This window comes from Oncorhynchus masou, chromosome 5 (genome assembly GCF_036934945.1).
Source record: "Oncorhynchus masou masou isolate Uvic2021 chromosome 5, UVic_Omas_1.1, whole genome shotgun sequence".
NCBI classification, from domain to species: Eukaryota; Metazoa; Chordata; class Actinopteri; order Salmoniformes; family Salmonidae; genus Oncorhynchus; species Oncorhynchus masou.
The window spans coordinates 88,789,994-88,814,012 of record NC_088216.1 but is presented as its reverse complement, the minus strand read 5'-3'; the positions used below and the strand labels follow the sequence as shown (position 1 = coordinate 88,814,012).

The 24,019-nt window shown below is 42.2% G+C and overlaps 1 protein-coding gene across 1 annotated transcript in view; it reads right to left on the bottom strand.

The window, feature by feature from the left end:
- LOC135540426 (amphoterin-induced protein 3-like) overlaps window positions 1-22,677 on the bottom strand; it is a 47,168-nt gene extending 24,491 nt beyond the window's left edge. The window contains exon 1 of the mRNA XM_064967053.1: window positions 18,812-22,677. Coding sequence (XP_064823125.1) covers window positions 18,812-20,728 — 1,917 coding nt within the window. The 5' untranslated portion in view covers window positions 20,729-22,677. The remainder of the gene's footprint in view (window positions 1-18,811) is intronic.
- Between the last annotated feature and the right edge of the window lie 1,342 nt (window positions 22,678-24,019).

Genomic DNA, 24,019 nt, shown 5'->3' with positions numbered 1-24,019 from the left:
CGATACCATAAGCAGAATACCAACTGGGATGGATCCCGAGGCCTCTGGGTGTTCATCATTAATACTGTGTCTCTTACCAGTGAACCTCTGGGTGTTCATCATGAATACTGTGTCTCTTACCAGTGAACCTCTGGGTGTTCATCATTAATACTGTGTCCCTTACCAGTGAACCTCTGGGTGTTCATCATGAATACTGTGTCTCTTACCAGTGAACCTCTGGGTGTTCATCATGAATACTGTGTCTCTTACCAGTGAACCTCTGGGTGTTCATCATTAATACTGTGTCCCTTACCAGTGAACCTCTGGGTGTTCATCATGAATACTGTGTGAACCTCTGGGTGTTCATCATCTTACCAGTGAACCTCTGGGTGTTCATCATGAATACTGTGTCCTTACCAGTGAACCTCTGAGTGTTCATCATGAATACTGTGTCTCTTACCAGTGAACCTCTGGGTGTTCATCATGAATACTGTGTCTCTTACCAGTGAACCTCTGGGTGTTCATCATGAATACTGTGTCTCTTACCAGTGAAATCTTACCAGTAAACCTCTGGGTGTTCATCATGAATACTGTGTCTCTTACCAGTGAACCTCTGGGTGTTCATCATGAATACTGTGTATCTTACCAGTGAACCTCTGGGTGTTCATCATGAATACTGTGTCTCTTACCAGTGAACCTCTGGGTGTTCATCATGAATACTGTGTCTCTTACCAGTGAACCTCTGGGTGTTCATCATGAATACTGTGTCTCTTACCAGTGAACCTCTGGGTGTTCATCATGAATACTGTGTCTCTTACCAGTGAACCTCTGTTCATCATGAATACTGTGTTCATCATGAATACTGTGTCTCTTACCAGTGAACCTCTGGGTGTTCATCATGAATACTGTGTCTCTTACCAGTGAACCTCTGGGTGTTCATCATGAATACTGTGTCTCTTACCAGTGAACCTCTGTGTTCATCATGAATACTGTGTCTCAGAAGTTTCTGTTCATGAGTGATGCAACCCGAAAAAAACATTAAAAACAGAGTTAATGAGTACTTGAGTTCACCGATAAAGTCTGGACATGGCCTGCTCTCCCTTATGTAAGGAATTAGGCACTTTACTATGTTTACTATATAGACTACAGTAAACATCTCATTGTCCTGATGGTTTTTGTCAGACTGCACAGTAGCCTTATACACATATACATTTTTAAATATATTTTTTTATCAAATACAGTAATATATTTGTACAACTGTAGATGATGTGTTTAGATTTTTAGAATACAGTTCTCGGTTTACTGTAGTATTGGACAGCTGGAGGCATTTTGAAAACATGTTTGCAAACACTTGTTTATGACAAGTGTAGTTAGGTTGTGAACTCTGCAAGCAACGTTTCCACTCTGAGAAAGAGAACGGTAAATGACTGTAATTAATTACATCCATTCAATACATTGGAATACAAAAGAAGCCATGCACCATGATGGGCTATTAGCAGAATAATATACTTTCGCCAAGTAGAAGTTCAAGGAGGATTCCAAGAAGGAGATCAAGAAACAGATCAAGGAGGAGATCAAGGAGGAGTTCAAGAAGGAGATCAAGGAGGAGTCCAAGAAGGAGATCAAGGAAGAGTCCAAAAAGGAGACCAAGTAGGAGAGCAATTAGAAGATCAAATGAGGAGATCAAGAAGGAGACCAAGGAGGAGTCCAAGAAGGAGACTATGAAGCAGTCCGAGGAGGAGTTTGAATTTTTTTTTATTTCACCTTTATTTAACCAGGTAGGCAAGTTGAGAACAAGTTCTCATTTACAACTGGGACCTGGCCAAGATAAAGCGTAACAATTCGACACATACAACAACACATGGAATAAACAAAACATACAGTCAATAATACAGTAGAACAAAATAAAACAAAAAGTATATATACAGTGAGTGCAAATGAGGTAAGTTAAGGAAATAAATAGGCCATGGTGGTGAAGTAATTACAATATAGCAATTAAACCCTGGAATGGTGGATCGGCAGAAGATGAATGTGCAGGTGGGGTGCAAAGGAGCAAAATAAATAAATAAATACCAGTATGGGGATGAGGTAGGTAGATAGATGGGCTGTTTACAGATAGGCTAAGTACAGCTGCAGTGATCTGTAAAATGCTCTGACAGCTGGTGCTTAAAGCTAGTGAGGGAGATGTGAGTCTCCAGCTTCAGTTTGCAATTCGTTCCAGTCATGGGCAGCAGAGAACTGGAAGGAAAGACGACCAAAGGAGGAATTTGCTTTGGGGGTGACCAGTGAGATATACCTGCTGGAGCGCGTGCTACGAGTGGGTGCTGCTATGGTGACCAGTGAGCTGAGATAAGGCGGGGCTTTACCTAGCAGAGACTTGTAGATAACCTGTAGCCAGTGGGTTTGGCGACGAGTATGAAGCGAGGGCCAACCAACGAGAGCGTACAGGTCGCAATGGTGGGTAGGGTATGGGGCTTTGGTGACAAAACGGATGGCACTGTGATAGACTGCATCCAGTTTGTTGAGTAGAGTGTTGGAGGCTATTTTATAGATGACATCACCGAAGTCGAGAATCGGTAGGATGGTCAGTTTTACGAGGGTATGTTTGGCAGCATGAGTGAAGGATGCTTTGTTGCAATATAGGAAGCCGATTCTAGATTTAATTTTGGAATGGAGATGCTTAATGTGAGTCTGGAAGGAGAGTGTACAGTCTAACCAGACACCCAGGTATTTGTAGTTGTCCACGTATTCTAAGGGCCGTCCAGAGTAGTGATGCTGGACGGGCGAGCAGGTGCGGGCAGCGATCGATTGAAAAGCATGCATTTAGTTTTACTTGCGTTTTAAGAGCAGTTGGAGGCCACGGAAGGAGAGTTGTATGGCATTGAAGCTCGTCTGGAGGTTAGTTAACACAGTGTCCAAGGAGGGGCCAGAAGTATACAGAATGGTGTCGTCTGCGTCGAGGTGGATCAGAGAATCACCAGCAGCAAGAGCAACATCATTGATGTATACAGAAAAGAGAGTCGGCCCTACAATTGAACCCTGTGGCACACCCATAGAGACTGTCAGAGGTCCAGACAACAGGCCCTCTGATTTGACACACTGAACTTTATCAGAGAAGTAGTTGGTAAACCAGGCTAGGCAATCATTTGAGAAACCAAGGCTGTCGAGCCTGCCAATAAGAATGTTGTGATTGACAGAGTCGAAAGCCTTGGCCAGGTCGATGAATACGGCTGCACAGTAATGTCTCTTATCAATGGCGGTTATGATGTCGTTTAGAACCTTGAGCATGGCTGAGGTGCACCCATGACCAGATCTGAAACAAGATTGCATAGCGGAGAAGGTATGGTGGGATTCGAAATGGTCAGTAATCTGTTTGTTAACTTGGCTTTCGAAGACCTTAGAAAGACAGGATTGGATAGACATAGGTCTGTAGCAGTTTGGGTCTAGAGTGTCACACTCTTTGAAGAGGGGGATGACCGCGGCAGCTTTCCAATCTTTGGGAATCTCAGACGATACGAAAGAGAGGTTGAACAGGCTAGTAATAGGGGTTGCAACAATTTCGGCAGATCATTTTAGAAAGAGAGGGTCCAGATTGTCTAGCCCGGCTGATTTGTAGGGGTCCAGATTTTGCAACTCTTTCAGAACATTGGCTATCTAGATTTGGGTAAAGGAGAAATGGTGGGGGCTTTGGCGGGTTGCTGTGGAGGGTGCCGGGCAGTTGACCGGGGTAGGGGTAGTGATGTGGAAAGCATGGCCAGCCATAGAGAAATGCTTATTGAAATTCTCAATTATAGAGGATTTATCAGTGGTGACAATGTTTCCTAGCCTCAGAGCAGTGGGCAGCTGGGAGGAGGTGCTCTTATTCTCCATGGACTTTACAGTGTCCCCAAACTTTTTTGAGTTAGTACCACAGGATGTAAATTTCTACAGGATGCAAAGTCCAAGGAGAAGATCAAGAGGGAGATTGAGGAGTCCAAGAAGGAGAACAAGAAGGAGATCAAAGGAGGAGACCATGAAGGAGACCGAGGAGATCAAGGAGAAGTCCAAGAAGGAGAACAAGAAGGAGATCAAAGGAGGAGACCATGAAGGAGACCGAGGAGATCAAGGAGGAGTCCAAGAAGGAGTCCAAGAAGGAGATCAAAGGAGGAGACCATGAAGGAGACCGAGGATATCAAGGAGAGTCCAAGAAGGAGAACAAGAAAGTCCAAGAAAGACATCAAGTAGGAGAACAAAGGAGGAGTCCAAGAAGGAGACCAAGGAGGAGTCCAAGAAATATTTATATATATATATATATATATATATATATATTAAATAATATTAAAAACAGTCAAATACATTTGTGAATTCAAACGCTTTAGCCGAAATATTGCAGTTTATTCATCGTTTAATTATTATTGTGATAATTGCGTTGTTTAATCTATAACCTGTTAGTTCATATGCCTTGACACCGTGATATATAGGCATAAAGGCTGAGACAATAAGAAGACACAGTGGCAGAATAAATTCAACCACACCTTTTGTTTTTTCACAAATCTGGATAGCAACTGGATAGCAACCTCTGTCCAGTGAAGTCCAGAAATCATATTGAATGTACAGTAACCTGCAGCACGGTCAAACAAGTTAATGTTCCCCGATATCTTCGGACCACTTATCACCACTATTGATTTAGAACCACAGAGTTAACCGCAAGTCACAAATAAAACAGGAGCCGACTCCACTGTTCCAGCACTATTTCAACTTCAACATTTCAACATCATCAAATCACTTCTGCTTAGCTTAATACAGTGACAACTAAAAGATACCAAGAACAATTTAGTCCAATCAACGTAAACTGGGTTCGTGCTGAACATGTTGACTCACCCTACTTGTAGAGAAACGCCAATGCCATCCTCCTCTCATGTTGACGAAACAGTCTATCACTGTCGTAGGGTACACACTTTAATTTGTTGTTGTCCTAGGCTACCTGGCTAAAATCCTTGCTCGCTAGCCTATCTTCCACTCATGGTCAATGTTAGCTAGTTAACATTAGCCTTCTACATCTAGATACATGTTGAACTTCCATCCTCTCAGACCAGGGGCACAACAATGTAGGAATTGTATAATCTTGCCATTATAATCGTTGACCAGTATGGAGAATTAAGTAAAAACAGTCCAAGTCCAAGTCCCTATCTCCATCCATGGCTAATTTAGGGAAAGGCTAGCTAGCCACCGGGGAACAACAGCACAACGAGATGCAACAATTCAAGTTTTTCTTGACGTCCATGACGTTGGCTCTCAATGGGAATTGACAGGAGGGACTTCCCATGACACTTTGTTTTGGTGCGCCAGGACCATTCACAGTTGAGCTCACTCAGTTTAGCTCGACGCTGATTGACACATTTATTTATTTTTGTCTGGGGAGGCCCGATGCTCTCTGATAGGCACAAAGGCAATATATAGCAATGGGGTTTTGTTCTTCTTCTCCCGGGTCAATTGGCCAGCGGCAATTTTACTTATCAGGTTTTCAACAACATCAACAACAACAACAACAACAAACTGACAAAAGCTGGCTATCAACAGCTAACGGAAACCCTGACACACACATTCTGGGCTAACTCTGAGGAAAAGATGTATGTCTATGAATAACAGGAAGGAGGGAGGAAATTAAAATGGCAGCCTGGTGGAGATAGAAGTTGATTTATCCTCTGTTGTTCTGCTACGATGGCGTTCATACTTTCTGTCTGAATTGCCCATTGGTAATGGATGGAGTGCAGAGACCAGACTACTGGGTCTATTTATCAATGGGAGTAAACATAGGTAGAATGGCTCTATTTATCTTTGAGAGTAAATATAGCTAGAATGGCTCTATTTACATTGTTATCAATGAGAGTAAATATAGGTAGAATGGCTCTATTTACATTGTTATCAATGAGAGTAAATATAGGTGGAATGGGTCTATTTATCATTGAGAGTAAATATAGGTAGAATGGCTCAATTTACATTGTTAACAATGAGAGTAAATATAGGTAGAATGGGTCTATTTATCTTTGAGAGTAAATATAGGTAGAATGGGTCTATTTATATTGTTAACAATGTTAGTGAGGAGGAGGTGCAGGGGGCTGGCTGGCTGCTGGGAGGTTGTATTGAAGGATACTGTTTGTGGGGAGGAGGAGGAGGTGCAGGGGGTTGGCTGGCTGCTGGGGGGTTGTAATTAGAGATACTGTCTGTGGGGAGGAGGAGGTGCAGGGGGCTGGCTGGCTGCTGGGGAGTTGTATTGAGGGATACGGTCTGTGGGGAGGAGAAGGAGGTGCAGAGGGCTGGCTGGCTGCTGGGGGGTTGTGGGGGGGAGGGGCTGGCTGGCTGCTGGGAGGTTGTATTGAAGGAGAAGGGGGTTGGCTGGCTGCTGGGGGTTGAGGTGTCTGTGGGGAGGAGGAGGTGCAGGGGGCTGGCTGGCTGCTGGGGGGTTGCTGGCTGCTGCTGGGGGTGGGGATACTGTGTGTAATGAGGGATACTGTCTGTGGGGAGAAGGAGGAGGTGCAGGGGGCTGGCTGGCTGCTGGGGGGTTGTAATGAGGGATACTGTCTGTGGGGAGAAGGAGGAGGTGCAGGGGGCTGGCTGGCTGCTGGGAGGTTCTATTGAGGGATACTGTCTGTGGTGAGAAGGAGGAGGTCTTTATTTAGTTGTTGAACGCTATAGTGATGTATCATTTGTTGATTGTCCTCTGCAGTTCTGTGTTGACTAGCAAACCACTTTATCATTAATAAATAGACCCATTCTACCTATATTTACTCTCTATGATAAATAGAGCCATTCTACCTATATTTACTCTCATTGACAACAATGTAAATAGAGCCATTCTACCAATATTTACTCTCATTGACAACAATGTAAATAGACCATTCTACCTATATTTACTCTCTATGATAAATAGAGCCATTCTACCAATATTTACTCTCATTGACAACAATGTAAATAGAGCCATTCTACCTATATTTACTCTCTATGATAAATAGAGCCATTCTACCTATATTTACTCTCATTGACAACAATGTAAATAGAGCCATTCTACCTATATTTACTCTCATTGACAACAATGTAAATAGACCATTCTACCTATATTTACTCTCATTGACAACAATGTAAATAGAGCCATTCTACCTATATTTACTCTCATTGACAACAATGTAAATAGACCATTCTACCTATATTTACTCTCTATGATAAATAGAGCCATTCTACCTATATTTACTCTCATTGACAACAATGTAAATAGACCATTCTACCTATATTTACTCTCTATGATAAATAGAGCCATTCTACCTATATTTACTCTCATTGACAACAATGTAAATAGAGCCATTCTACCTATATTTATATTTACTCTCATTGACAACAATGTAAATAGACCATTTATACCTATATTTACTCTATGATAAATCAGCCATTCTACCTATATTTACTCTCATTGACAACAATGTAAATAGACCATTCTACCTATATTTACTCTCATTGACAACAATGTAAATAGAGCCATTCTACCTATATTTACTCTCATTGACAACAATGTAAATAGAGCCATTCTACCTATATTTACTCTCATTGACAACAATGTTGACCACAACAATGTAAATAGAGCCATTCTACCTATATTTACTCTCATTGACAACAATGTAAATAGACCATTCTACCTATATTTACTCTCTATGATAAATAGAGCCATTCTACCTATATTTACTCTCATTGACAACAATGTAAATAGACCATTCTACCTATATTTACTCTCTATGATAAATAGAGCCATTCTACCAATATTTACTCTCATTGACAACAATGTAAATAGAGCCATTCTACCTATATTTACTCTCTATGATAAATAGAGCCATTCTACCTATATTTACTCTCATTGACAACAATGTAAATAGAGCCATTCTACCTATATTTACTCTCATTGACAACAATGTAAATAGAGCCATTCTACCTATATTTACTCTCTATGATAAATAGAGCCATTCTACCTATATTTACTCTCATTGATAACAATGTAAATAGAGCCATTCTACCTATATTTACTCTCTATGATAAATAGAGCCATTCTACCTATATTTACTCTCATTGACAACAATGTAAATAGAGCCATTCTACCTATATTTACTCTCATTGACAACAATGTAAATAGACCATTCTACCTATATTTACTCTCTATGATAAATAGAGCCATTCTACCTATATTTACTCTCATTGACAACAATGTAAATAGAGCCATTCTACCTATATTTACTCTCATTGTTGACAACAATGTAAATAGAGCCATTCTACCAATATTATTTCATTGACTCAATTGACAACAATGATAAATAGAGCCATTCTACCTATATTTACTCTCATTGACAACAATGTAAATAGAGCCATTCTACCTATATTTACTCTCTATGATAAATAGAGCCATTCTACCTATATTTACTCTCATTGACAACAATGTAAATAGACCATTCTACCTATATTTACTCTCATTGACAACAATGTAAATAGACCATTCTACCTATATTTACTCTCTATGAGCCATTCTACCTATATTTACTCTCATTGACAACAATGTAAATAGACCATTCTACCTATATTTACTCTCTATGATAAATAGAGCCATTCTACCTATATTTACTCTCATTGACAACAATGTAAATAGAGCCATTCTACCTATATTTACTCTCATTGACAACAATGTAAATAGACCATTATACCTATTTACTATGATAAATGCCATTCTAGTATATTTACTCTCATTGACAACAATGTAAATAGACCATTCTACCTATATTTACTCTCATTGACAACAATGTAAATAGAGCCATTCTACCTATATTTACTCTCATTGACAAAATGTAAATAGACCAACCTATATTTACTTCATTGACAACAATGTAAATAGACCATACCAACATTGACAACAATGTAAATAGACCATTCTACCTATATTTACTCTCATTGACAACAATGTAAATAGACCATTCTACCTATATTTACTCTCTATGATAAATAGAGCCATTCTCTATATTTACTCTCATTGACAACAATGTAAATAGACCATTCTACCTATATTTACTCTCATTGACAACAATGTAAATAGAGCCATTCTACCTATATTTACTCAATTGACAACAATGTAAATGAAAAATTTGGTGTGACAACAATGTAAATAGACCATTCTACCTATATTTACTCTCATTGACAACAATGTAAAAGTTAATTTACTTTAAATAGACCATTCTACCTATATTTACTCTCTATGATAAATAGACATTCTACCTATATTTACTCTCATTGACAACAATGTAAATAGACCATGTCTACCTATATTTTTTGACAACAATGTAGACCATTCTACCTATTTTTCTCCCATTCCATTCCTTGCATTCTAATTTACTCTCATTGACAACAATGTAAATAGACCATTCTACCTATATTTACTCTCATTGACAACAATGTAAATAGAGCCATTCTACCTATATTTACTCTCATTGACAACAATTTGACCATTCTACCTATATTTACTCTCATTGACAACAATGTAAATTTTACCTATATTTCTTTCATTGACAACAATGTAAATAGACCATTCTACCTATATTTACTCTCATTGATTCAGGTCTACTTTGATTTTCTCATTGACCATTCTAGAACACCTGGATATTTTCATTGACAACAATTTAGAGCCATTCTACCATTCTCATTGACAACAATGTAAATAGATTTACCTATATTTACTCTGTTTTGGACCATTCATTGTCTTGACAACAATGAAGACCATTCTACCTATATTTACTCCATCTCACAACAATGTTAGACCATTCTACCTATATTTACTCTCTATGATAAATAGAGCCATTCTACCTATATTTACTCTCATTGACAACAATGTAAATAGAGCCATTCTACCTATATTTACTCTCAGGTATTTTGAGCCATTCTCCTATATTTACTCCATTGACAACAATGTAACTCTCATCCATTCTATCATATTTTTATTGACCATCATTCTACCTATATTTCCCTGCTGAAGAAATGCAGGCCCAAACCATGATGCTGCCACCACCTATATTTATGTTTGACAGTGACCAGATATATTTACTTCATTGACAACAATGTAAATGAGCCATTCTACCATATTTACTTCATTGACAACAATGTTGACAACAATGTAAATAGACCATTCTACCTATATTTACTCTCATTGACAACAATGTAAATAGAGCCATTCTACCTATATTTACTCTCATTGACAACAATGTAAATCAGACCATTCTACCTATATTTGTGTCTCCCATTGGTGGCTTGTGGCAATTTACTCATTGAAACAATGTAAAACACCATTTTTATGGATATCTCATTGACAACAATGTAAATAGGCCATTTACCTTCATTGACAACACCATTCTTCCATAAATTGACCAATTTGTGCAATATGACAACAATGTAAATAGACCATTCTACCTATTTTACTCTCATTGACAACAATGTAAATAGAGCCATTCTACCTATATTTACTCTCAGACAACAATGTAAATAGATTCTCTATATTTACTCTCATTGACAACAATGTAAATAGACCATTCTACCTATATTTACTCTCATTGACAACAATGTAAATAGACCATTCTACCTATATTTACTCTCATTGACAACAATGTAAATAGACCATTCTACCTATATTTACTCTCTATGATAAATAGAGCCATTTACCTATTGTATCTCATTGACAACAAGTTAGAGCCATACCATATTTTCTATGATAAATAGAGCCATTCTACCTATTTCTCATTGACAACAATCTGACCATTCTACCTATATTTTCCATTTGTAAATAGACCATTCTACCTATATTTACTCTCATTGACAACAATGTAAATAGACCATTCTACCTATATTTACTCTCATTGACAACAATGTAAATAGACCATTCTACCTATATTTACTCTCATTGACAACAATGTAAATAGACCAACCTATATTTACTCTCATTGACAACAATGTAAATAGACCAATTATACCCATACAGTGCCTTGCGAAAGTATTGGCCCCCTTGAACTTTGCGACCTTTTGCCACATTTCAGGCTTCAAACATAAAGATATAAAACTGTACTTTTTTGGAAGAATCAACAACAAGTGGGACACAATCATGAAGTGGAACGACATTTATTGGATATTTCAAACCTTTTTAACAAATCCAAAACTGAAAAATGGTGTCAGAATTATTCAGCCCCTTTTTAATACTTTGTAGCGACCTTTTGCTGCGATTACAGCTGTAAGTCGCAGGTATGCATCAGTTTTGCACATCGAGAGACTGAATTTTTTTCCCATTACTCCTTGCAAAACAGCTCGAGCTCAGTGAGGTTGGATGGCATTTGTGAACAGCAGTTTTAGTTCTTTCTACAGATCGATTGGATTAGGTCTGGACTTTGACTTGGCCATTCTAACACCTGGATATGTTTATTTTTGAACCATTCCATTGTAGATTTTGCTTTATGTTTTGGATCATTGTCTTGTTGGAAGACATATCTCCGTCCCAGTCTCAGGTCTTTTGCAGACTCCATCAGGTTTTCTTCCAGAATTGTCCTGTATTTGGCTCCATCCATCTTCCCATCAATTTTAACCATCTTCCCTGTCCCTGCTGAAGAAAAGCAGGCCCAAACCATGATGCTGCCACCACCATGTTTTGGAGATTTGTTCAGGGTGATGAGTTTGAAATATCCAAACATAACATTTTGCATTGTTGCCAAAAAGTTCAATTTTGTTTCATTGACCAGAGCACCTTCTTCCACATGTTTGTGTGTCTCCCAGATTCTTGGCAAACTTTAAACAAACTTTTTATGGATATCTTTAAGAAATTTTATATCTTGCCACTCTTCCATAAAGGCCAGATTTGTGCAATATACGACTGATTGTTGTCCTATGGACAGAGTCTCCCACCTCAGCTGTAGATCTCTGCAGTTCATCCAGAGTGATCATGGTCCTCTTGGCTGCATCTCTGGTCAGTCTTTCCTTGTATGAGCTGAAAGTTTAGAGGGATGGCCAGGTCTTGGTAGATTTGCAGTGGTCTGATACTCCTTCCATTTCAATATTATCGCTTGCACAGTGCTCCTTGGGATGTTTAAAGCTTGGGAAATCTTTTTGATTCCAAATGCTTTAAACTTCTTCACAACAGTATATCGGACCTGCCTGGTGTCTTGTTCTTCATGATGCTCTCTGTGCTTTTAACGGACCTCTGAGACTATCACAGTGCAGGTGCATTTATACGGAGACTTGATTACACACAGGTGGATTGTATTTATCATCATTAGTCATTTAGGTCAACATTGGACCATTCAGAGATCCTCACTGAACTTCTGGAGAGAGTTTGCTGCACTGAAAGTAAAGGGGCTGAATAATTTTACGCCCATTTTTTCAGTTTTTGATTTGTTAAAAAAGTTTGAAATATCCAATAAATGTCTTCCACTTCATGATTGTGTCCCACTTGATGTTGATTCTTCACAAAAAAATACAGTTTAATATCTTATGTTTGAAGCCTGAAATGTGGCAAAAGGTTGCAAAGTTCAAGGGGGCCGAATACTTTCGTATTTACTCTAATTGACCAATAGGCACTGTATTTACTCTAATTGTTAACAATAAATAGAGCCATTCTACCTATATTTACTCTCATTGTTAACAATGTAAATAGAGCCATTCTACCTATATTTACTCTCATTGTTAACAATGTAAATAGAGCCATTCTACCTATATTTACTCTCATTGTTAACAATGTAAATAGAGCCATTCTACCTATATTTACTCAAATTGTTAAATAGAGCCATTATACCTATATTTACTCTCATTGTTAATGCTGTTTAATGTGACGATGTGCCAACGCAGAGTTCCTTTATGCTTGTTTTGCATTATTAAGCAGCTTATTTCCTTTTTTAATTTGTATTCTTTCCTCCTAAGTATTCCCTCTTTTCGTTTAGTTCTCGTCGGTCGTAGATACATTGAGTTAATCGGTTGTGCAATTTCTTAATTTCCTCCAATCACTGTGATGCTAGCCGGAGTATTTCATTTTTCATACCCAATCACGCGGAGCCAGACAGCCAGTAACACACCATCAGCATCCATCTCTAACACAGCCCTTTACCGTCCAGGCCCTGGCTCTGGCGACGTCACACACGATTATATACACTAGTTGGATCAGGAAAACAAGAATGTTTCTTTACGAAAAAGAGAGATGTGAAAATGTAAGCGTTAATTGAAAATATCAGTGTTGAAAATGAATGCAGCACAGAATGTATCTACTTAAAGAGGCAATATAATACACGTGTGTATATATACTCCATCTGGATTCATGGCTGTAGTCTTTATCTTTACCAGGCCACTGAGCTAAAGATGTTTTCTACTGGAGACCAGAGAATAGGAGATGGAGAGGATAGAGGGAGAGGAGTGGAAAGAGGGAGGAGACAGAAGAGGAAAGTGGGACCAGAGAGGAGACAGAAGAAGGGAGAGGAGAGGAGACAGGAGGGAGAGGAGAGAGGGACAGGAGGGAGAGGAGAGAGGGACAGGAGAGGAGAGAGGGAGAGGAGAGGAGACAGGAGGGAGAGGAGACAGAAGAGGAAAGAGGGAGAGGAGAGGAGACAGGAGGGAGAGGAGAAGAAAAAGTGAGGAGACAGGAGGGAGAGGAGAGGAGAGAGGGAGGAGACAGGAGGGGGAGGAAAGGAGAGGGAGAGGAGAGAGGGAGAGGAGAAAGGAGGGAGAGGAGAGAGGGAGAGGAGAAGAAAAGGGGAGGAAACAGGAGGGAGAGGAGTGAGGAGTGAGGAGACAGAAGAGGAAAGAGGGACAGGAGAGGAGAGAGGGGGAGGAGAGGAGAGGAGAGGAAAAGAGAGCTGAGGAGAGGAGACTGAGATGACTGAGGCACTGAGCTCAAAACCTGAAAGGACAGGAGGAGAGTCTCTCTCTCACTCAACACAGCTCAAATGGTCAATAACCAGATCTCCTCACACACGATCTGTGGCTCAATTTCAAGTCCCGCTGAGACTGTTCAGCCAGCCATGGAACCATCTCACTGGGTTGACAAATGTGTGATCTCGATTGTGTCTCTCTCTTTTGGAAGTAGCAGACAACAATCTACTTTTTAGTGGGCCGTGTGTTGTGTTCATGTCTTTACCTCTGTTTGTTTGAGAGGAGGCCAGAGCAGGCCAGGCACTACTGTAAAGCATCCAATAATGTGTGGGTTTAGTACACGTGGGTTTAGTAAATGTTGGTTTAGTAAATGTGGGTTTAGTAAATGTGGGTTTAGTAAATGTTGGTTTAGTAAATGTTGGTTTAGTAAATGTGGGTTTGGTAAATGTGGGTTTGGTAAATGTGGGTTTAGTAAATGTGGATTTAGTAAATATGGGTTTAGTAAATGTGGGTCTAGTAAATGTGGGTGTAGTAAATGTGAGTTTAGTAAATGTGGGTTTAGAAATGTGGGTTTAGTAAATGTTGGTTTAGTAAATGTGGGTTTAGTAAATGTATGTCTAGTAAAAGTAAATGTATGTCTAGTAAATGTGGGTCTAGTAAATGTGGGTTTAGTAAATGTTGGTTTAGTAAATGTGGGTCTAGTAAATGTGGGTCTAGTAAATGTGGGTCTAGTAAATGTGGGTTTAGTACATGTGGGTTTAGTACATGTGGGTTTAGTAAATGTTGGTTAGGTAAATGTGGGTTTGGTAAATGTGGGTTTAGTAAATGTTGGTTTAGTAAATGTGGGTTTAGTAAATGTGGGTTTAGTAAATGTGGGTCTAGTAAATGTGGGTTTAGTAAATGTGGGTTTAGTAAATGTGGGTCTAGTAAATGTGGGTTTAGTAAATGTGGGTTTAGTAAATGTGGGTTTAGTAAATGTGGGTCTAGTAAATGTTGGTTTAGTAAATGTGGGTTTAGTAAATGTGGGTTTAGTAAATGTGGGTTTAGTAAATGTGGGTTTAGTAAATGTGGGTTTAGTAAATGTGGGTTTAGTAAATGTTGGTTTAGTACATGAGGGTTTAGTAAATGTGGGTTTAGGAAATGTGGGTTTAGTAAATGTGGGTTTAGTAAATGCTACACTACTCTTTCCTGTTCTCACCCAGACACAGAAACACACTCACACACACACACACACACACACACACACACACACACACACACACACACACACACACACACACACACACACACACACACACACACACACACACACACACACACACACACACACACACACAGTATGGATCATCATAACCTCTGCTTCAAGTATGGCTACAACATGAGACAGAAAGTTAGTTAGGCTATTCTTCCTTCTAGCCAATCCCCAGCACTCCCATCGCCTCTCATTCTTATCCAGAGTAACGTGTGTGTGTGTGTGTTTGTTTTGTGTGTGTATATGCACTTAAGTACGTGTGTGTGCGGCATAATTGCATGTGTGTGTTGGGTGTCATTGTGGGACAGTATATTGACCTGGTTGGTCATTATCTTGTGTGGCAGTATATTGACCTGGGTGATCATTATCTTGTGTGACAGTATATTGACCTGGGTGGTCATTATCTTGTGTGACAGTATATTGACCTGGGTGGTCATTATCTTGTGTGACAGTATATTGACCTGGGTGGTCATTATCTTGTGTGACAGTATATTGTGGTCATTATCTTGTGTGACAGTATATTGACCTGGGTGGTCATTATCTTGTGTGACAGTATATTGACCTGGGTGGTCATTATCTTGTGTGGTCAGTATATTGACCTGGTTGGTCATTATCTTGTGTGGCAGTATATTGACCTGGGTGGTCATTATCTTGTGTGACAGTATATTGACCTGGGTGGTCATTATCTTGTGTGGCAGTATATTGACCTGGGTGGTCATTATCTTGTGTGGCAGTATATTGACCTGGGTGGTCATTATCTTGTGTGGCAGTATATTGACCTGGGTGGTCATTATCTTGTGTGGCAGTATATTGACCTGGGTGGTCATTATCTTGTGTGGCAGTATATTGACCTGGGTGGTCATTATCTTGTGTGGCAGTATATTGACCTGGGTGGTCATTATCTTGTGTGGCAGTATATTGACCTGGGTGGTCATTATCTTGTGTGGCAGTATATTGACCTGGGTGGTCATTATCTTGTGTGGCAGTATATTGACCTGGGTGGTCATTATCTTGTGTGGCAGTATATTGACCTGGGTGGTCATTATCTTGTGTGGCAGTATATTGACCTGGGTGGTCATTATCTTGTGTGGCAGTATATTGACCTGGGTGGTCATTATCTTGTGTGGCAGTATATTGACCTGGGTGGTCATTATCTTGTGTGGCAGTATATTGACCTGGGTGGTCATTATCTTGTGTGGCAGTATATTGACCTGGGTGGTCATTATCTTGTGTGGCAGTATATTGACCTGGGTGGTCATTATCTTGTGTCAGTATATTGACCTGTGGTCATTAATATATTGACCTGGGTGGTCATTATCTTGTGTGGCAGTATATTGACCTGGGTGGTCATATTGTCCTCCGATTATCTTGTGTGGCAGTATATTGACCTGGGTGGTCATTATCTTGTGTGGCAGTATATTGACCTGGGTGGTCATTATCTTGTGTGGCAGTATATTGACCTGGGTGGTCATTATCTTGTGTGGCAGTATATTGACCTGGGTGGTCATTATCTTGGCAGTATATTGACCTGGGTGGTCATTATCTTGTGTGGCAGTATATTGACCTGGGTGGTCATTATCTTGTGTGGCAGTATATTGACCTGGGTGGTCATTATCTTGTGTGGCAGTATATTGACCCTATCTTGTGTGACCATATTGACCTGGGTGGTCATTATCTTGTGTGGCAGTATATTGACCTGGGTGGTCATTATCTTGTGTGGCAGTATATTGACCTGTGGTGGTCATTATCTTGTGTGGCAATATATTGACCTGGGTGGTCATTATCTTGTGTGGCAGTATATTGACCTGGGTGGTCATTATCTTGTGTGGCAGTATATTGTCCTGGGTGGTCATTATCTTGTGTGGCAGTATATTGACCTGGGTGGTCATTATCTTGTGTGGCAGTATATTGACCTGGGTGGGTGTGGGTGTGGTCAAAAAGTGATTGAAATCAAATGGAATGACCCCATATAGACATAGCAGGTTACTGAAAGAACATCACTTTGAGCACTTGGCAAATATGTTCAAATCAAATCAAAAATGGGTGTGGTCAAAAAAGGATTGAAATCAAATGTAAATTACCCTTTTATCAGCAGTAGAAATCATACAGTCCGTATCGCATCTCAAAAAGACAACCAGCTGAACAATCTCTGTTTCCGTCTTCGCATATCATATTATATCTCGTAAAGACTTATAAACACAAGACAACACACACACACACTCACCCCTAATCTTTGACCACAGACACGTGATAATAACAAGGCAGAAGACATTTACCTCTGCGGTCCAAGAAGCTTTATTAACTAATATGAATTTATTATTAAGTAAGATTTATTAACTGATTGAAAAAGAAAGTATGCAAGAGAGAGAGAGAGAGAGAGAAAGAAAGTAGGGAAAGAGAGAAAGTAGGGAGAGAGAGGAAGTAGGGAGAGAGAGGAAGTAGGGAGAGAGAGGAAGTAGGGAGAGAGAGGAAGTAGGGAGAGAGAGAAAGTAGGGAGAGAGAGGAAGTAGGGAGAGAGAGGAAGTAGGGAGAGAGAGGAAGTAGGGAGAGAGAGGAAGTAGGGAGGGGGAGAAGGGAGCTGGGGTACGTGGTGATAGAGGAAGTAAATAATTCCAGTTGGAAAACAACAAGCTGTCTGTTTTGGAAAGTCCTTTTCAATCTAGCGACACATTTACCATAACTTTAGTTAGTTGGCACTTTGTCGCTCAATATTCTGTATTTTTCAGTTGTGTAGCAACCAACATGGCTGAACGTCAATAAGAAACTTGTTCAACAGCAACAATCCCCTCTATCTCCTCTCATTGTAATCACAGCAGGTCTGCTGTTCAACCGTTCTGCACACGTACTGATTATTCTGATAATAATCTATAAAAATAAATAAAAATCAAGATGTACAACTATGGCTGATTGATTTTATGTTTCTAGACAAAGCATCAATAACAGTAGATAGGCTTTATTAAAGGGTACAAGCTGTGCTAAGAGGGACAGCTCTATCCTGTTTTGTTTAATTATAGATATTCCCTCTGTGTTGGGATCCAAAATTCAGGTAATATTCCATGAATTCCCTGATTTTTTTTTTCTCCAGAAATCCTGGTTAGAGAATTCCCTGATTTCCTGCGTATTCCCCCTCGTAATTCCAGGAATCTTCAAATCTGGATTTCTGAAAAACCACGGCACTTTGGGAAAGACACCCTAACCTAGTGTCTCTGTTTCTCACTCAGTATGCAGGCTCCATGCAGCTTTACTCCTCTGAAAAGGCAGTCCAGTCAAACCTGTCTGGGCCAGTTGAGTTTATGCTGGGTTTTCATTTCTCTGCCCTCTTTTGCTGTCTTGCTTTCTGTCTCCCTGCCTCTCTTCCTGTCTCTATTTCTGTCTCTCTGCCTTTCTCCCTACTCCCTCTCTTTATCTCTGCTGCCTTACCCCTACAATGAGAGGCAGTGTCTAACTCCCTGCCTGGTGGGTAGCCAAACAAACCTTCTCTGGGAGTGGGGTGGAGTAGAGGAGGAAGGTGTTGGGTAGAGGGAAGGTACAGTAGAAGATGGCTGTCTGTCTGGTGTTATGGCACAATGGGTGAGTCAGAAGACTGAGGTGATGGGGTGCCTCGAAACTAAAAACCGCCCTTAGCCAGCCGTGCTACACCTCTTTGATGGGCTCCAGAAACACCACATGCTTGTTGTTACTGACCTTGCGGCCTGGGCCCTCTGTGGTGCTGGGTGGGGGGGAGGTCAGGATCGAGGACTGGTCGTTGGCGGGGCTGGGGGTACCCGGCGGCAGGGGGTGCTTGCAGCACCAGCAGCGGCAGGGGGTCAGGTAGAGGTACATGAGGACCAGGACGAGGGTCGTCACGCACCCTATGAGGGTCGTAAACCCCGTGTTGAAGGGCTCAGCCTCGTCGTGCCGCATCAACACCGTCACGTTGACCTCCCATGACTCGTTCTTCTTGACTGTGTCGAAGACCTTGCACCAGTACACGCCGGAGTCCTCAGCCTGCGCTGATACGATCTCTAGGCTGCCGTTGGCGTGCATGCGGAGAGTGCCGTTGTTCTCCGGCGGAGCACCGGCTCCATGGTGAGGTGACACCCACAGGTAGGTCAGGTGCTGTCCTCTGAGCGTGGTGTGACAGTCCAGAACCACGCCATCTCCTTCGTACACCAGCAGGCTGCCCTCAGGCTCCCTGACAGCTCCAGCCACCGCCGAACTGCAGTTTAAGTTCAGTTCAAAGAAGCGTCTGTGCTGGAAAAACTTAACGGAGGCCTTGCGTTCCCCGTACACCAGGCAGGTGTATTCCTCACGAAAATCCCTGACTGAGGTGAATCCCTTCTGTTCCCAGCGCCGGAACATATTGTACATTTCGCACTCGCAGATCAGGGTGTTGTTGTGGAGGAAGAGTCCGCTCTGCAAGGCCGCCGGCAGGGTCTCGATGTCCACCAGGGGGAGTTTGGACATGCTGTTGGAGGACAGGTCCATGGTGGCCAGGAAGGGGTGGCTGTCCTCCTGGATGGAGAAGAATGGGAAGTCCGTGAGGTGGTTGTGGCTGACGTAGGCCTTGCGCAGGTTGCCGAGCGCCGCAAGGGCCTTGCTCTCCACCCGAACGATGCGGTTGTTGAAGAGCAGCAGCTCCTCCAATCCTGTCAGCTCCAGAAAGTAGTGCACCTCCACTTTGTCTAGCTGATTGGACGACAGGTCCAGTTGCCGTAGCGATCTGCTGTTCCGGAAGGTTCCGGCCTCGAGGCATTTCAGCCGGTTGTGAGCCAGGCGGAGGGACTCCAGACGGGGCAGCGCAGCAAAGCTTCCCTCCTTCAACTCAGTCAGGTGGTTGTGGTTGAGGTCTAGGGTGGTGATGTACGCATGCAGCTCAGAGGGCAGCGCCTTCAGACCCTGGTCGGCGCAGCTGAGGATGTCGGAGCAACACAGGCATCCCTTGGGACAGCTGCTGACCTCAGCCTCAGCCTCACTAGCCCCGACCTCAGCCCCATCCTCGGCCTCACTAGTCCCGACCCCAGCCAAACAAGCTCCGATACTGGTCTCAGCCCCAAGTCCGGCCTCAGCCCCAGTTCCGGCCTCAGCCCCAGGTCCGGCCTCAGCCCCAGGTCCGGCCTCAACCCCGACCTCAGTCACAGTCTCAGCCCCAACCCCAGCCCTGACCTCAGCATTAGCCCTGACCCAAGCACCGACCCCAGAATCAGCCCCGACCTCAGTCCCAACCCCAGCCTCAGTCACAGCCTCAGCCCCAACCCCAGTCTTAGCCCTGACCTTAGCCTTAGCCCTGACACCAGCCTCAGTCACAGCCTCAGCCCCAACCCCAGCCTTAGCCCTGACCTTAGCCTTAGCCCTGACCCCATCCTCAGTCACTGCCTCAGCCCCGACCTCAGCCTTACCCCTGACCCCAGCCTCATCCCCGACCTTGGCCTCAGCCCCAACTCCAGCATCAACCCAGACCCCAACCCCAACCCCGGCCTCTGCTCCGATCCCAGCATCAGCCCCTATCTCGGCCTCAGCCCAGACCTCAGCCTCAGTTACCTGCTGTTGCAGCAGCAACACTAGGAGGAGAGGGTTCAACACCAGCACCAGAGGGGCAGCTACACCCTGAGACCAGAACATGGCGCCGATGGGACGAGAGAGTGGCCAGAGTGTCACCAGGCGTAGAATCTATACGTCCGTCCGTGGGGCTTGATTTGGTGCACGGTCTCTGTTTTGGTGAGAGTAATGTCTCTCTATGTCTCAATAGGAGTTTGGTTAGTGCTTTCTCTCTCTCTCTCTGTCTCTCTCTGTCTTCCTCTCTGTTTCCAAATGGGAGTGGAGTTGGGAGTTGTTGTACTGTTTCTGTCTCAACAGGAGCTTGGATTGGTTGGGGTATATAGCAGCTACAGCCGTAGATTGACAACTGCCAGAACGGCCTTTCCACTTGGCCGGAAAAACAGAGAGGAGAAAATAACTAGTTCAATAGCCCCAAAGGTCACTCAGTCGCTGCCCTGGTTGGGTTTGATCCCTGACGAAAGCCCATGATCATTATTTGGCTCTGGGGATGTACTGTACATCTGCATCACAGTTCAGTGATAGCTGAAAGTCGATTAGGGTTAATGTACTTCTGCATCACAGTTCAGTGATAGCTGAAAGTCGATTAGGGTTAATGTACTTCTGCATCACAGCTCAGTGATAGCTGAAAGTGGATTAAGTTTATACTTCTCACCTACTCAAAGTCCATAAATATCACGTCAGTGTCTCATGAACTGTTGCTGTGGCAGTACTCATCAGACACCCTGTTTAAACTGTACGCTGGTCTGACGACTTCCTCTCTCTTCAGAGCTATAATAAAAACACGTGGAAAGGCTGAGTCCTACTGGAGTCCTCTCTCTTAATGGTCCTCGGAAAGCTTTATAGACAATCAATTCCGTTGTAGTTCTTTCTCCATTTAGAAGAAGAATACTTTATTGTCCATTTATTATCTTTACGGTCCACAGAAATGGACAGTTGTAGTTCTCTTGTGAGCTGAAGAAATCAGCTTTAAAGAGTCAACTTATTGTCCGATACAGTTCATCTTAGCTTTTTTTTTCTTTTTTCTGAAAAATGTAACACCTGTTTTGATGTCAACACCATGTCTGGGGAAGCCGTAGTCCACTGCAGTCTCTTCTCCTTTTTCTTTACGTTATAATCTAATGTCCTTTTATCCAGTCAGACGAGTCACTAACCCAGCTGTCTGCGACTGATAGCACGGGCACAGAGAGAACGAGGGGACGGTTTTGGAAAAAATAAATCAGCATTCTGTCCAGCCCACTTAACACATTTATATAGCCAGCTGCACATACAGGCAGTTCAAGTTTCACTCACCCCTCTCTCTCTCTCTTGGTCAATACAAAACAATCTTCTCTCTCCTTGAGCTGACGGATGATTTATCGAAACGAAGCCCAATATTACTTATAGAAACATCCTCCTCGGGATCCCAGTATCCGTTATAGAAAAAAGACTCATTCTCCTTGATAGTAGGCAGGTAACCTCCAACCAAAACCTCCAGAATCGTCCGTCCTCCCGTCTTCTCCTCCGATCACACAGGGAGGAGTCTTTAGAAAATATAAGCCGCACACTCTGTGGGAATAAACTTAATTAATGATCGAGTCCATCGTCAGGGTTTCATCTGAGACACCGGTGTCCAAAAAGAAAAGTTGTAAAACTAGTTGAGTATTTTTTGCTCAGGTTGTCTGTAGTATGCTACAGTTTAAGATGATGATATGCTGTAGTATCCAGTGAGACATCTATGATAGGACAGGTTGCTGTAGTATCCAGTGAGACATCTATGATAGGACAGGTTGCTGTAGTATCCAGTGAGAAGAGTGTGATGGAGGGTTGTGACTTCGTCTCTGTGTGGCTGCTCTGCGTTGTGTCGCGTGTGGAGCTTCTTCTGGTCCTATCCCACCGCTACACTACGCATCTGACTCTCTCTCTAGCTCTCTCTCTCTTGCCGTCTTTCACTCTCTCTCTCGCGCTGTCTCTCTTGTCGTCTTTCACTCTCTCCCTTTCTCTCTCATATTTAATCCTCCCTGCGTTTGAGTCTGTCCCTCCCGCTTTCCACCCCATTCACTGGGAAGTTTGACTGCTTTCAGCCTAATGTGGCGCCTCCTTCCCCCTCTCTCTCTCTCTCTCTCTCTCTCTCTCTCTCTCTCTCTCTCTCTCTCTCTCTCTCTCTCTCTCTCTCTCTCTCTCTCTCTCTCTCTCTCTCTCTCTCTCTCTCTCTCTCTCTCTCTCTCTCTCTCTCTCTCTCTGTCTCTCTCTCTCTCTCTCTCTCTCTCTCTCTCTCTCTCTCTCTCTCTCTCTCTCTCTCTCTCTCTCTCTCTCTCTCTCTCTGTCTCTGTCTCTCTCTCTCTCTGTCTCTCTCTCTCTCTCTCTGTCTCTGTCTTTCTCTCTCTCTCTCTCTCTGTCTCTGTCTTTCTCTCTCTCTCTCTCTCTCTGTCTCTGTCTTTCTCTCTCTCTCTCTCTCTCTCTCTCTCTCTCTCTCTCAAATTCAAAGGACTTTATTGGCATGGGAAGCATATGTTTACATTTCCAAAGCAAGGGAAATAAATAATAAACAAAAGTGAAATAAACAATCAGAAATTAATAGTAAACATTACACTGACAGAAGTTCCAAGGTAATAGAGACATTTCAAATGTTATATTATGGACATGTACAGTGTTGTAACAATGTGCAAATATTTAAAAATAAATTAACATAAATATGGGTTGTATTTACAAAGGTGTTTGTTCTTCACTGGTTGCTCTTTTCTTGTGGCAGCAGGTCACAAATCGTGCTGCCGTGATGTCACACTGTGGCATTTCACCTAATAGATAATGGAGTTAATCAATGTTTGATTTGATTTCAAATGCTTTGTGGATCTGTGTGATCTGTGGGAAATATGTGCCTCTAATGTGGTCATAAAATTTGTCAGGAGGTTAGGAAGTGCAGCTCAGTTTCCACCTCATTTTCTAGACAGTGGGCATATATCCTGTCTTCTCTTGAGAGCCAGGTCTGCCTATAGCAAGGCTATGCTCACTGAGTCTGTACATAAGTCAAAGACTGTTCTTAATTTTGGGTCAGTCACTGAAGAACGCTGCAAAGCCAATACATCTGCATAAGCCTAACCTAATCCCTGATGCAATGAAAATAATGACAAAGAAAAGAAAAATGAAGTAAGCTTTCTGCAACCTCTTTTTCCAGTGTACCTTTTGTTAGTCTGGATGTGCAGGTTTTACTCACCATCCAATCTTATGGGAGAGCTTTATGGTCCCCTATTGGCTGGTTTTACTCATCATCCAATCTTATGGGAGAGCTTCATGGTCCCCTATTAGCTGGTTTTACTCACCATCAAGCTTATGGGCTGGTTTTACTCACCATCCAATCTTATGGGAGAGCTTTATGAT